This window comes from Rhinopithecus roxellana, chromosome 9 (genome assembly GCF_007565055.1).
Source record: "Rhinopithecus roxellana isolate Shanxi Qingling chromosome 9, ASM756505v1, whole genome shotgun sequence".
Classification (NCBI taxonomy): domain Eukaryota; kingdom Metazoa; phylum Chordata; class Mammalia; order Primates; family Cercopithecidae; genus Rhinopithecus; species Rhinopithecus roxellana.
Window position 1 is genome coordinate 135,918,059 of NC_044557.1, and position 14,406 is coordinate 135,932,464.

Sequence of the window (14,406 nt, forward strand, 5' to 3'; positions counted from 1 at the left end):
TAGACACAGAGTCCTCGCCCAAGAAGAAAATGTCTTGGATTTGTTCTTTTGCCCACTGTCACCTTCCTCTCCCACCCCACTTGCCTTTTTTCTTCCATTGCTTGTTCTCCCTAGAACCACCAGAACTGAGAAAGGAGAGAGTGGTCCATGGCATTCCCCAAAACCCGGTTTTGTTGGTATAGTTGAGGTTGCTGGGTAATGCTGCACATTTAATAGGATATATAAAAAGAATGCATTTCAGCTGATTATTCACGTTACTCAGATTCTCTTAAGATGTTTATTTTCATGGCCGGGTGCAGTGGCTCATGCTTATAATCCCAGCACTTTGGGAGGCCGAGGCGAGCGGATCATCTGAGGTCAGGAGTTCGAGACCAGCCTGGCTAACATAGTGAAACCCCGTTTCTATTAAAAATACAAAAAAAAAAAAAAAAATTAGCTGGGCGTGGTGGTGGGCGCCTGTAATCCCAGCTACTTGGGAGGCTGAGAGGCAGGAGAATCACTTGAACCTGGGAGGTGGAGGTTGCAGTGAGCCGAGATCACACCATTGCACTCCCACTTGGGCAACAAGAGGAAACTCCATCTCAACAACAACAGCAACAACAACAAAGACATTTATTTTCCACCTGCACTCTGGGAAGGTGCCAGCGGAACACACTAAAGGGTCATGGTGGACGGCTGTGGTGTGAGAGTGACCAACCTCTAGGGTTTTCTATTCCTGCTTCAGTTAGGGACAAAATTTACCAACAGGTCTGTAAGCTCCAGTGACCAATCGCTGTATACAAGGACCACACCTATTTGGCAGGAAAACACAATCACCGTGTATAAAACTGACCTCATCCTCTCGCTCCTACATACCAGTTACTCCCCCGGTGAGAGGCACTACTTTATACCAAGTCACTCAAGCCAGAAATTCTGCTTCTCCCTGTCCAGTCTGGGATTTGATTTTCCCCCAGATTACAAGCTAAAAAGTTAGCCTGTGACTTATGGAATAGAAGACTCTGCTGTTTCACAATAAAAGATGAGATTCTTGGGTCAGAAACAACTTTACTTACAAGCAGCATGTGGCATGAACATTATGTTTGCATGGGTTCTGCTGGTCCTCCCCGTCCCACAGGTGTGACGCATAGGGCCCAGATAAATGCTACACATACAGTGGTTTGAACCACAGCTGAGGAACAATGAGCCCAGGGCATCCACTGCTTTTCAAAGTAAGCAGTAAGTAAACCTGCTCTTGCTCCCAAAGGGAGGCATTACCTCATCCCTCAAGGTTGTCCTACTGCAGACACAACCTGCAAGAATGGCCCAAGTCACGAATGCTCAGGGCCTTGCTTTTTTTTTTTTTTTTTTGAGACAGAGTCTCACTGTGTCACCAGACTGGAGTGCAGTGGTGTGATCTCAGGTCACTACAACCTCCACCTCCCGGATTCAAGTAATTCTCCTGCCTCAGCCTCCCTAGTAGCTGGGACTACAGGCGTACGCCACCACACCCAGCTAATTTTTGTATTTTTAGTAGAGACGGGGTTTCACCATGTTGGCCAGGATGGTCTCAACTTCTTGACCTCCTGATCTACCTGCCTTGGCCTCCGAAAGTGCTGGGATTACAGGGTGAGCCACCGTGCTCGGCCACGAATACTCAGGCCTGTACATCCTTGGCATGCCAAGATGTTTCGGTGTGAGAGGCACACAGAGAAGTGTCTACCAACGCTCCCTTGCCACCATATGTAATTTGCTTTCCAGTACTCTGAGTCCTCCTCCTGATCTCTCATTCAGGCTTCTCTTCTCCACCCGCCTATCTACTTCCAGCTCCATTCTCAGCTCACAGTCTGCACCCTTTGCCTAGTATACTGCAGTCACCCCCTAACTGGTTTCACTGCCTCTGTCCCTGCTGATCCATCCTCTATTCTGGTCCCAGAGAGATCTTTCTAAGATTCCGATTCTATTATGTGAAACCAGTAATAGGCTCCACTCCCAAGAGTAAATTCCAACACCCCCAGGCATAGCATTGAGGATCTTTCATGGTCTGACCTCAGCCAACTTCCCGGCTCCATCCCTGCCACTGCTCCTTCACATCCGATGCCTAGGCCCAGTTCAGGGCCCCCAGGTGAACCCTGCTGTCCCACACCTCCATGCCTTTGCATATGCTCTTGCCGTTGCCTCCTATCTGAGTCAATTCAAATGTCCTTTCCTCTGTGAAGCCTACCCCTGCGTCCTGCTTCCTTTTTTTTGCTCTCATCATTATTTACTGGCTTTCCCAGTCAACTCCCAGGCATGAAGAGTTGAGATTCTGTCTTTTCTCTGTGTACCCCTAGGAACCTGGTTTGGTTCCTGAAGCATAAGAAATAGAGCCAGGGCTGGGCCTGGTGGCTCACGCTTGTAATCCCAGCACTTTGGGAGGCCAAGGTGAGTGGATCACCTGAGGTCAGGAGTTCAAGACCAGCCTGGCCAACATGCTGAAACCCCGTCTCTACTAAAAAATATAAAAATTAGTCGGGCGTGGTGATGCACCCCTGTAGTCCCAGCTTCTCAGGAGGCTGAGGCAGAAGAATCACTTGAACTGAGGAGGTGGAGGTTGCAGTGAGTCAAGATTGTGCCACTACACTCCAGTGCCTGGGCAACAGAGTGAGACTCTGTCTCAGAAAAAAAAGAAAGAAAGAGAGAAAGAAAGAAAGAAGGGAAGGAGGGAGGAAGGGAGGGAGGGAGGGAGGGAAGGAAGGAAAGGAAGGAAAGGAAAGGAAATTGAATCAGAGTTCAAGTCTACTCCCTGGTACCTCTTTCATTGACTCTTGTCTTCCTGCCTCTTCATCTTTGTGTCCTTAGCCTGGATTTGCCCCTCTGCCCCTCTAAACTCAATAGATGGGCTCATCCCTTGGCAAAGCTGTCATCCAACCTGAACCCTCCTGCTCAGTACTTTGTATTTCTAGTCAAATCAGTTTCTACTGATGAGCAATTTTAGGAAAGGAACAGAAGGGCCAAGGTAGAGATTGGAATAGTGAGAAATAAAATGGAGAGAGACTGAAAAAGGAAAATGATAAAGGAAATGAGGAAAGAGGAAAGAGAATGAAAAAAAAAATAGAGGGACCTGTAGAAACAAAAGGAAAGGCAGAGAAAGAGGGAGAGAAAGATTCAGCCTTCATCTAGCCATGAACACCAAACAAATCTATTGAAAAATTTTTGAGAGGCAGGCACAGTGGCTCTCAGCTGTAATCCCAGCACTTTGGGAGGGTGAAGCCAGTGGATCGCTTGAGGGCAAGAGTTTAAGACCAGCCTGTGCAACATAGTGAGACCTCATCTTTATTTAAAAAAAAAAAAAAGTAAAATAAAATATTAGCCTGGCATGGTGGTGCATGCCTATGGTCCCAGCTACTTGGGAGGCTGAGGCAGGAGGATCGCTTGAACCCAGGAGTTGGAGGTTGGGGTGAGCCACGATTGCACCACTGCACTCCAGCCTGAGTGACAGAGAGAGACCCTGTCTCTGAAAAAAGAAAGAAAGAAAATCGTTTTTATCCAGCTCAACAGTAATTTACTCAGCACCTGTTTGCAATGGTTGAAACTCTCCCACAGTTTGTATAATAGCTTATCTGGTTCCCCTACCAAAACTTCAGGGTCTCATTTTGAAATCTGTCTTCCCATAGAATTGTGAAGGTTTTACACACAAGAAAAAGTGACTTGAATTCAAATAGGCGTTCATTGGATTCCTTGATTTTCAGAAATTTTCTTCGAAAAATTATGAATCTTGATCAATTTAGCAGCTGTGGAGAAGAAAAGTGTCTTAGGAGGCAAAAAATTTCCTGACTGCCTCTTGCAGTTCGATTTTTAGAGAAGCTGATTTTGAGATTAGCATGTAGAGTGTTGACTGGAGAGGACTTTCTGGATTAGCACCTGGGAAAGGAAGGAAATAAAAGGAAAAGAAGAGAAAAGGGGCAGATGTGGGATAAAGGAAGAAGTTGGGCTGGAATGCAGTCTCAGTGAGGTCCCCACTGACCGCACAGGACTCCCTGAGGCTGCCATGATGCTTTAGATTGGTTGTAAAGAAATACCTGAGGCTGGGTAATTTATAAAGAAAAGAGGTTTAACTGGCTCACAGTTCTGCAGGCTGTACAAGAAGCACAGTGGCATCTGCTTCTGGGACGGCCTCAAGGAGCTTTCCATCGAGGCAGAGGGCAAAGCAGGACGAGGCATCTTACGTGGCAGGAGCAGGAGGAAGAGTGAGACAGGGGAGGTCCCACACACTTTTAAACAACCAGATCTCATGAGAACTTACTCCCACTGATGACAGTGCTAGGGAGATGGTGTTAAACCATGAGAAACCACCCCCATGATCCAATCACCTCCCACCAGGCCCCGCTTCCAACATAGGGAATTACAATTTTTTTTTTGAGATAGAATTCACTCTGTTACCCAGGCTGGAGTGCAATGGCGCGATCTAGGCTCACTGCAACCTCTGTCTCCCAGTTCAAGCGATTCTCCTGCCTCAGCCTCCTGAGTAGCAGGGATTGCAGGCGCCCACCACCACACCTGGCTAATTTTCATATTTTTAGTGGAAATGGAGTTTCACCATGGTGGCCAGGCTGATCTCAAACTCCTGACCTCAGTGATCCACTGGCCTTGGCCTCCCAAAGTGCTAGGATTACAGGCGTGAGTCAAGGCGCCCAGCCGGGGATTACAATTTGATACAAGATTTGGTGGGGACAGAGATCCAAACCACATCATTTGTCTTACATTGTAGCAAGGGGGAAGCGGGAAAGAGGGTCTGGTCTTTATACTTCCACACTGACCAGTGGGCGCCAGCTGCCTACCCACCCCCGCCAGGTCTAACCTTGGGCAAGGCAGCTCTCTAAAGCTTGTGACTGTCACCCAGCAGCCTTCCAACAGGTGGGGAAATAAATCCTTCAGTTCTGGAGGGGAACGAGTGCATCACAGCACTCATTGGTTCTTTAATAGATTTTTATCCAATTTAACGATCACTTCTCAAGATAATATGTATTTTATTGTCCTGAACTTCCATTTTATTCCAAAAAAAATCATTTTTTTGTTTAGTTAGGTTATTGTGTGGCGTAAAATTATTTTTAAAAATCTTTGTGTGTATATATAAACATAAGTATGTGTACGAATGCACAGAGTCACACACATAGAATTTGTATGTCATTATGCAAAGCTGACGTTTGTTTGTTTGTTTGTTTTTGAGGATCTCACTCTGTCACCCAGGCTGGAGTACAGTGGCACAATCATGGCTCACTGCAGCCTCCACCTCCTAGGCTCAAGTGATTTTCCTGTCTCATCCTCCCAAGTAGCTAGGACCACCAGGCTCACACCACCATGCCCGGCTAATTTTCTTTTTTTTTATTTTTAGTAGAGACAAGGTCTCACTATGTTGCTCATGCTGGTCTCAAACTCCTGAGCTCAAGTGAGCCTCTGTTTCAGCCTCCCAAAGCTCTGGGATTACAGGCATCAACCACCATGCCCAGCCATATCAAACTGTTAATACTGGTTTTTCCCGAAGAGTTATATGGGTGTTGGTGGACAGAGGAGGGTCTGTTAGAAGAGAGAGCTTTCATTTTCTTACTTCATACAATGCAGCAGTTTCCAATTTTAAAACAAATTAGAATATAAATATGTATCATATATTATACACACACATATCCGTACATATAAGCAAATAAAGGACGATAACTTCTGGGAATTGAAAACTCTGGTTTCAAATCAGCTGTACCAATTTTACCTTCTCTGGGCTTTATCCTCCTTTGTAAAATGAGTGGATTGGATCAGATGACCTTGAAGGTCTCTTCTGGATCTAACATTCTAACTGTGTGAAAGGAATTAAAAATAGATGCCCAAGGAGACAGCCGGCCAAAAGGCATGCAGGCAATCGTTTCAGGGGGCTTCCACACTTCTAAATGAGGGTGTTTGTCACCAATGATCAGTGAAATTTTAAGGTCCTGTTTTTTGGTTTTGTTTTAAATTTGTCTTTCTTCTATTCTGTAGTAAAATGTGAAATATGTAACTATCTTAGACTAAAATAAGAGTCACAGGATTTTAACTTCACAGCAGGCTTTAAGCAGGGAGATTGAATTCTCTAAATTCAAATTTAGATGCCTAAAACAAACCCAGTATCATCAGGATAGGCATATTTAACGGATTAGTAAGTTATTCAAGCATTGTAAATTTTGAGTGAAGCAATGTTTTTAAAATGTGTATTTCTTTGCCAACTAGTGTTTTAATTGAAAGTGATCTTTATCAACACACACATAGAAAGGTAACTATGAAAGGTGATGGATAGGACAGTTTCCTTGACATTTCATTATGTATGTGTATATTGAAGCATCAAGTTGTATACCTTAAATATACACAGTTTTTAAAAAGAAAAGAAAGTGATCCACATTTCTTTTAGAGTATGGTTCACACATGTTGTACAGTACATGTTTAAAAAAAGTGTTCTGAGAAAAAGCACCCAGTTACCCTCAATCGATCATTATTTAGGGGCCCCTAAATATCTCACTCCTACATTGTAATGATGTCACACGGTGAAATATGTAACTACAGTGTCAACAGACTAAAATAACAACCGTGGGATTTTGACTTAACAGCAGGCTCTGAGTAAACTGTGATATAAACAGACTGCAGCATCTTACAAGAAAAGAAGATCCATTTTAATATTTCCATTTGGAAGAAATACCTTGTTTTCCAGCTCTTTAAAATGAAGAACCTGATTGCAAATCTTTGAAATAAAGACTTGCTCCAAACCAGGGTGTATACGACTATAAGTCCAACTGAGAACCTGACGACAAAATTATCTGCCCAAAATGATACATCTTGTCAAAGGTAGAGTCAGAACCAGATCTGGCGTCTCCTGGCTTTCAGTCTAGTGTCTTTCCTCTACCCCTTGTGTCCCATCAGTTTCTGCTTGAGTTTACCTTCCGGTAAAGAGCTGGACTTGCATGGACTCTGCTTAGACTTTGTCTCGTGTTTCAGCCTGTGTAGCACTTCCCAGTATCCACCCCATTCCTTTTCTACTACCCTCTTGTTGACTGTCTTTTCCCCTTTAAGTCAGTTTCCTTTTGTTTCCAATGGGCCACACCATCATTGGACACCATGCTTCAACTTCCTCTTGAAGCTCTGTTGTGGTCTCAGGACCTAACCTCTACTTCTTCATATAGTCAGACCAAAGCATGGGCAGAAGTTCATCAAGAATGTAAGGCTGGAAGTCAGACCAAGGATCTGGTGAGGAATCAAGTGCAGTGTTGAGCTGAACACATAGTTTGGACCCAGAGATTTTTAAAATATCTGTAAATATAACCTCTTTGGTCCTCTGCTTATCCTTTCTAAAATATAGGAATCGAATAAAAAGATCTTTAGGATTCCTTTTAGCTCTAAAATTTGATGACTTCTGAAACTTTCTTCTTGTTGTTAGTCAATCAGCAAAATGGTTTATTGAGAGCCTTCCATGGACTCTGTACTTGAGGGTTCTATGGAGCATGTAAGAGAAAGTGGTTGTAATCTACTTGGGAAGATAAAATTAACAGACACCACTAGAGAGCAAAACAAACACTATAAAGTCTAAGTGAAGCATGAACTATAAATGGAGTAGGAGTCGGGAGGAGAGAAATCCCTGGGCTTCAGAAAAGTGACAACACTTGTTGCATGGGTTGGGCAATGCATGATTGATAGAGAAGAATTCAGACAATATTTGAATCCAGATATTTTGAATCTTCTGTGTTCTACAGATTCTCTTCTACTTCTTTTCATCTAGAAATTCTGAGTTTATCTGTTGCCATTATTTGAGGGTCCTGGTAGCCTAGGTGGCAGTTAGCCATGGGGGAGGGTCTTTTTCTTCTTCTTTTATGTGCAAAAAGCATCTGTCTGTGACAGAAGAGATTCCCTGGCCAAGAGCAAAACTGACATTTCACTAGTCCCGAGGTGGTGGCTGAACCAGTTATTTCAATTCCTATTTTGTATGTCCTTGGCAACCAGAGCTTGAGAGTTAAAAAAGGAAGGAAAGCATAATCTGTGGGAAGCATAAAACCAGCTCCTCAACCTCTTCCATAAAAAGAGAAGAAATAGGTCTGAGCCACCTCTCCAAGAGGGAACATTCTTACAGCACTAGAGAATGTAGTGAGTGCCAAGAGGAGGGAAAAACATCAATCCCGATTTTGAAAGCTGACAGAGGGTGTATGGGATAAAGCAAGTGAGACATTCAAATATGTTCCTTACTCTCTTTCTCTTCCTCTCTTAATAACCCGCTTCTCTGCCACATGTACCCACATTAGTCTTCCTTTCCTCACTCACTGAAATGTACATATGCACTGATGCTCAGAAAAGCACCTCAACATCAGTATATAAAGATACTCACATTGTACTGATACATCCATAAGGATATTCATTCTCACAATCACATTCATTCAATTCAATAAACATAGATACCTGTAACATGCTCTGTAAGCACTCTACTGGAGATGTCAAGATGAATAAGACTCAGTTTCTGTCCTAAATAGTATATTGTAATAAACCTGTACCAACAAATATTCAAGTGGAAGCCCAGAGGTGCACACACACATATTTCTAATCCTACAGATGCGTACGTATTGTACACCCACTGATATGTGTATACACTGAAATAGAAAAACGGACCTGGTCATTCACCTGTTTCGTAAATTCTCATACTATTAATACTGAAACATTTCAGATGGGGGAGTTTCATGTTCCTGTTTTTTTGTTAGTTTTTTCATCTCCTTTCACATTCTAAAACTGATTTCCCTTTATAATTCCATTTTTAAAATTTCTTTCCCTTTAAAAAACTATTACTTCTTTCTTTTTCTTCTTCTTCTTCTTTTTTTTTTTTTTTGACAGAGTCTGGCGCTGTCACCGAGGTAAGAAGTACAATGACATGATCATAGCTCACTGCAGCCTCAACTCCCCGAGCTCAAGTGATCCTCCCACTTCAGCATCAGCTGGGACTACAGGGACATACCACCACACCTGGCTAATTTTTTGTGTTTTTTGTAGAGATGGAGTCTCACCACGTTGCTCAGGCTGCTCTAAAACTCCCTAGCTCAGATGATCCGCCTGCCTCGGCCTCCCAAAGTGCTGGGATTACAGGTGTGAGCCACTGTGCCCGGCCTTATTTCTTCTTTCATGTGAATTATTCCACATGTGGAAACTGAAATAAAGAGAGAGAGAAACCTTGCCCAGGGTAAAAATACATAACCTCAGGAGTAAAATCTGTCTTTTTATATTCAGTTGATACAATGAGTGTTTAGTCACAGATCCCTTAATGATATCTTTCTTGTAATGGGTATTTTGAACTATGATATATGAAATGACCATGTTCTTTTTTACTTATTGTAGGTATTTGAAGAAAGAAGAGCCCTGCTTGGCAAATGGGTAAACATTGAAAATATAGTGTATATTTATATTAAAAACGTAATGTTTTTGCATTATGTTATGTTATCTGTTTCACCTTTCAGGCTGCTTTTAAAAAATCAGACTGGGTGGCTTATAAATAACAGACATTTTTTACTCAAGGTGGATAGAAAGAAAAAAACCCCAGACATTTATTTTTCATGGTTCCAGAGGCTTAGGAAGCTCAAGATCAAGGTGCTGGCAGATTCAGTGTCTGCTGAGGCCTCTCTTCATAGACAGTCACCTCCTCACTGTGTCCTCACGTGGCAGAAGAAGGGGAATGAGTTATCTGTGGTCTCCTTTATAAGGACAATAATCCCCTACTTGAGGCCCACCCTTGTGACCTAATCACTTCACAAAGGCCCCACCTCCTAATCCCATCACACTGGGGGGTTGAGATTTCAACATGAATTTGGGGATGACATAAACATTCAGTCTGTAGCATTATCACAGAGCCCAGAGAATTCAGCTTGGATTTAAGGGAGTGCTTCCTCATTGCCTGAGAAGCATGACAGGTGCTTTCTGTAAGTATCAGTTAGGATTTGGTCAGGGAAACAGAAATCGTATCTTATCTTAACAGACATAATTAAATGAAAAGGAATGGTTAAGCAAATATTGGAGAACAGAAGAAACAAAAAGGGAATGCTGAGGTTCCAGGGAGATAGAACTGTGGGAATTAGCTACCACCAGCTTTCCTGGTACTGGGAGCTCAGAGGGAAGACCTTCAGCACCATAGGGAAGCCAGATTTCTATGGAATAAAGCAGATGACATCACAGCCAGCTGGTTCTGATACAGCTGGCAAAACATAATGGTTCTAGGTGTATGGAAAAAAAAGCTGGACCTTGGAATCAATGGCTACTGTCAGGGTCAAGAGTTAGGTGATCCTGATAGGAACAGCAACCAAGCAGGAGTAAGTTTCTCTTCCCTCAGTTTCCCTCTAGCACCTTCCTCCTCATTGGCAGCATTTATCAGGGAGCCAGCTGTCAAAGGAGAAATACGGTGATAGAGATCCTGCCTTCTTTTCTTTTTTTGAGACGGAGGTTTTCTCTTGTTGCCCAGGCTGGAATGTAATGGCACCATCTCAGATCACTGCAACCTCCTCTGCCTCCCAGGTTCAAGTGATTTTCCTGCCTCAGCCTTCTGAGGAGCTGGGATTACAGGCGCCCACCACCACACCTGGCTAGTTTGTTGTATTTTTAGTAGATCTGGAGTTTCACCATGTTGACCAGGCTGGTCTTAAACTCCTGACCTCAGGTGATCCATCACCCTTGACCTCCCAAAGTGCTGGGATTACAGGTGTGAACCACATGCCCAGCCCAAGAGATCCTGCCTTCTATGCTCACAAAGTAGAGCGTAGAAAGGTGGATTTGGGTCAGGTGCAATAGCTCACAGCTGTAATACCAGTACTTTGGGAGGCTGAGGGAGGAGGAGAGCTTAAAGCCAGGAGTTTGAGACTAGCCCGGGCAACATAACAAGACTCCATATCTACAAAAATAATAATTTAAAAAATTAGGCAGGCATAGTGGTGCATTCCTATAGTCCCAGCTACTTGGGATGGGTGAGGCAGGAGGATTGCTTGAGCCCAGGAGTTCAAGGCTGTAGTGAGCTGTTGCACCGGTGCACTCCAGCCTGGGCAACAGAGCAAGACGATGTCTCAAAAAAAACAAACCCCAAAATAGAAAGATGAATTTGGATCTGAGGGACAATAACTTAGTAACCAGCACGGTTTACCCATTTGGCTACTCAGCATTCATATATACCCTTCTATAGATCCTGACACTTTCATACAAGAACTGTAACAATGTTATGTTTTTACCTAACAAGATACAACTGTCCTTCATCAAAAACTAGGACTTTCTCATCTGTTCCTCAAAAGGAGGGACACAAAGTCTCAATGGCCATCCCTGGATGATGATCAAAATATCCATCTCTGGGCATTTTTTTTTTTAGATTCTCTATTTTCTTTCTTCAAGAGAATAATCTACAGAGGCAGGGCTGACTTCTATCCTGTTTTTCATTGTACGTACCTCAATGCTTACCAGGCATTAACAGATATTTTCTAAATCAATAAATAATAGTCTCTTGTTTTTCTCCTTTCCCCAAACAAACTTATTCCTTAAAATAACTAAATCATATGTTAGCCTATGTACCCCTGCAAAAACCCAATGAATGGGGCTTAAGGGAGATATTTCTACTTTTTATTTACATTTCTGTCTCCATTTTAATTTAGATTTTCTTTGTTTGTGTGTTTCATGGACTTCAAGACAGTAACATAAGAAATGCATTTTCGAAAGAAAGAGAGAGAAAGGAAGGAGGCGGGGGGGGGGAGGAAGGGAGGGAGGGAAGAAGGAGAAATAAAGATACCAGTGTTTTTACTTAGCATTGCTTGGAATTTTCACTGTAGGCATCCAGCACTGTCTTAGTTTTAAAGTCTAATCTAGTATTAGAAGTGAAGTCATTTTTTAAAAAAGAATCTAGACAGTGAGAGATAAAATGTAATATGAATTGTATTCAATGATAGACAGTCTGGAAGTGTTTTCATATTTGGCCATAGAATTTGGCAATTTTTGTTCATTTATTTGCACATGGTTCTGTCTAATGTTCTGTACAACAGCAAATAAAATAATCAAGAGAAACTGAAAAGCTCTTCTACTTTGCTGTTTCATGCTACTACTTAATCCCCTTCCTCTCAAATCTCTGCCCTTCAATCCCTGTTAGAAAAGGCTATTGCCTCCCAAATTGAGACAGAACACAGCAGGAGAAGTGAAAAGGGAAAGAATCTCAGATTTTCTCTCAGCTTCTGCTCTGTAGCTAGTAGAAATAATAGTAATATAATAACCCATTTTAATAAAGTCGATGACATCACTTTTAACTTGCTGAAAACAACCATAATCAGAGTTAGAATTCAAAAGAGAAACAAGGAAAACTATTTTGCAAATTGCATGACAGAAAAATGATTAATATCCAGGATATATAAAGAGTTCCTACAAGTCAATAAGAAAAATAGAAATATCCCTACAGAATAATGGGCTAATATAAGAATGAGGAATATTTTAAAAATAAAGGAACACTAAGCATATAAAATATGCTCAATTTTACCAAAATCAGAGAAATGCAAATGAAAACAATGAAATGCCCAAATTCTCTCTTCCTTGCCTGTATGGCAAAGATTGAAGAATTCGATAATATATATAACTCTTCATTATATGTATTATATATATAATATACCCTGCAAGGAAGGATTCACTAGAAAGCAGGAAGATACTTTTAAATTCACTTGGAGGGAAGGTAAAATGGTAAAGACCTTTTAAAGACCATTTGACAGGATCTGTTAAAATTTTAAATGCACGTACCCTTTGAAGCCTCTATATTTATGTATATTAGAGAAATATTCATTCAGAACATGAAAAGGCATGAAAAAGCATGTACCAAGATATTGCTCCTCCTCCTTCTTTTTCTTTCTTCCTACTGAAAAGGTTATCAGTAGTAATGATATCAGTAGTAGTAGTAATGATATCAGTAGTAGTAGTAATGATATCAGTAGTAATGATATCAGTAGTAATGATATCAGTAGTAGTAGTAATGATATCAGTAGTAGTAGTAATGATATCAGTAGTAATGATATCAGTAGTAATGATATCAGTAGTAGTAGTAATGATATCAGTAGTAGTAGTAATGATATCAGTAGTAATGATATCAGTAGTAGTAGTAATGATATCAGTAGTAGTAGTAATGATATCAGTAGTAGTAGTAATGATATCAGTAGTAATGATATCAGTAGTAGTAGTAATGATATCAGTAGTAGTAGTAATGATATCAGTAGTAATGATATCAGTAGTAATGATATCAGTAGTAGTAGTAATGATATCAGTAGTAGTAGTAATGATATCAGTAGTAATGATATCAGTAGTAATGATATCAGTAGTAGTAGTAATGATATCAGTAGTAAACTGAGTAAACAGAAAATGCTATATTCATTCTACTATGACTGAATGAGAAGACAATATGCCCTGGAGTTCATTACATATCAGGACATGTGTGGCTACATTTTGTTTATTTATTATTATTATTATTATTATTATTATTATTTGAGACGGAGTCTCGCTCTGTCACCCAAGCTGGAGTGCATTGGCTCACTGCAACCTCTGCCTCCCAGGTTCAAGAGATTCTCCTGCCTCAGCCTCCTGAGTAGCTGAGATTACAGGCGTGTGCCACCACACCCAGCTAATTTTTGTATTTTTAGTAGGGACAGCATTTCACCATGTTGGTCAGGCTGGTGTCGAACTCCTGACCTTGTGATCCACCCACCTTGGCCTCCCAAAGTGCTGGTATTACAGTCGTGAGCCACCACGCCCGGCCATTTTGTTTATTTTTTAAACTGCTACATAGTATTCCCTGGGATGGGTATACTCTAATTTATTTCACTGCCTCCAAGTTGATGGAGATATGTGTGTGTGTGAATGTATAGAAATGCATGACCATCTTCCAGGCATGGTGGTGTGCGCCTCAAGTCCCAGCTAATCCAGAGACTAAAGCAGGAGAATTACGTGAGCCCAGGGGTTTGAAGCTGTAGTGCACAATGATCATGCCTGTGAATAGCCACTGCACTCCAGCCTGGGCAACATAGCAAGACCTTGTCTCTGAAAACAATTTTTCTTTTTTTCTGAGACGGGTTTTCACTCTTGTTGCCCAGGCTGGAGTGCAATGGCGCAATCTCGGCTCACCGCAACCTCCACCTCCTGGGTTCAAGCCGTTCTCCTGCCTCAGCCTCCCGAGTAGCTGGGATTACAGGCATGCGCCACCATGCCCAGCTAATTTTGTAATTTTTTTTCAGTAGAGACGGAGTTTCTCCATATTGGTCAGGCTGGTCTCAAATTCCTGACCTCAGGTGATCCGCCCGCCTCAGCCTTCCAAAGTGCTGGGATTACAGGCATGAGCCACCATGCCCGGACTTAAAAATTGTTTTTTTTTTAGTTAGAAAAAAAGGAAATGCATGAACATCAAACTTT

At 41.9% G+C, this 14,406-nt stretch overlaps 1 protein-coding gene across 2 annotated transcripts in view; it reads left to right on the forward strand.

Moving 5' to 3' along the window:
* FBXO16 (F-box protein 16) overlaps window positions 1-14,406 on the forward strand; it is a 63,001-nt gene that overhangs the window by 6,888 nt on the left and 41,707 nt on the right. The window contains exon 3 of one of the 2 annotated variants that reach the window (XM_010370911.2): window positions 9,343-9,378. The exons of the other annotated variant lie outside the window; for it this stretch is intronic. Coding sequence (XP_010369213.1) covers window positions 9,343-9,378 — 36 coding nt within the window. The remainder of the gene's footprint in view (window positions 1-9,342; window positions 9,379-14,406) is intronic. 2 annotated transcript variants of the gene reach the window in all.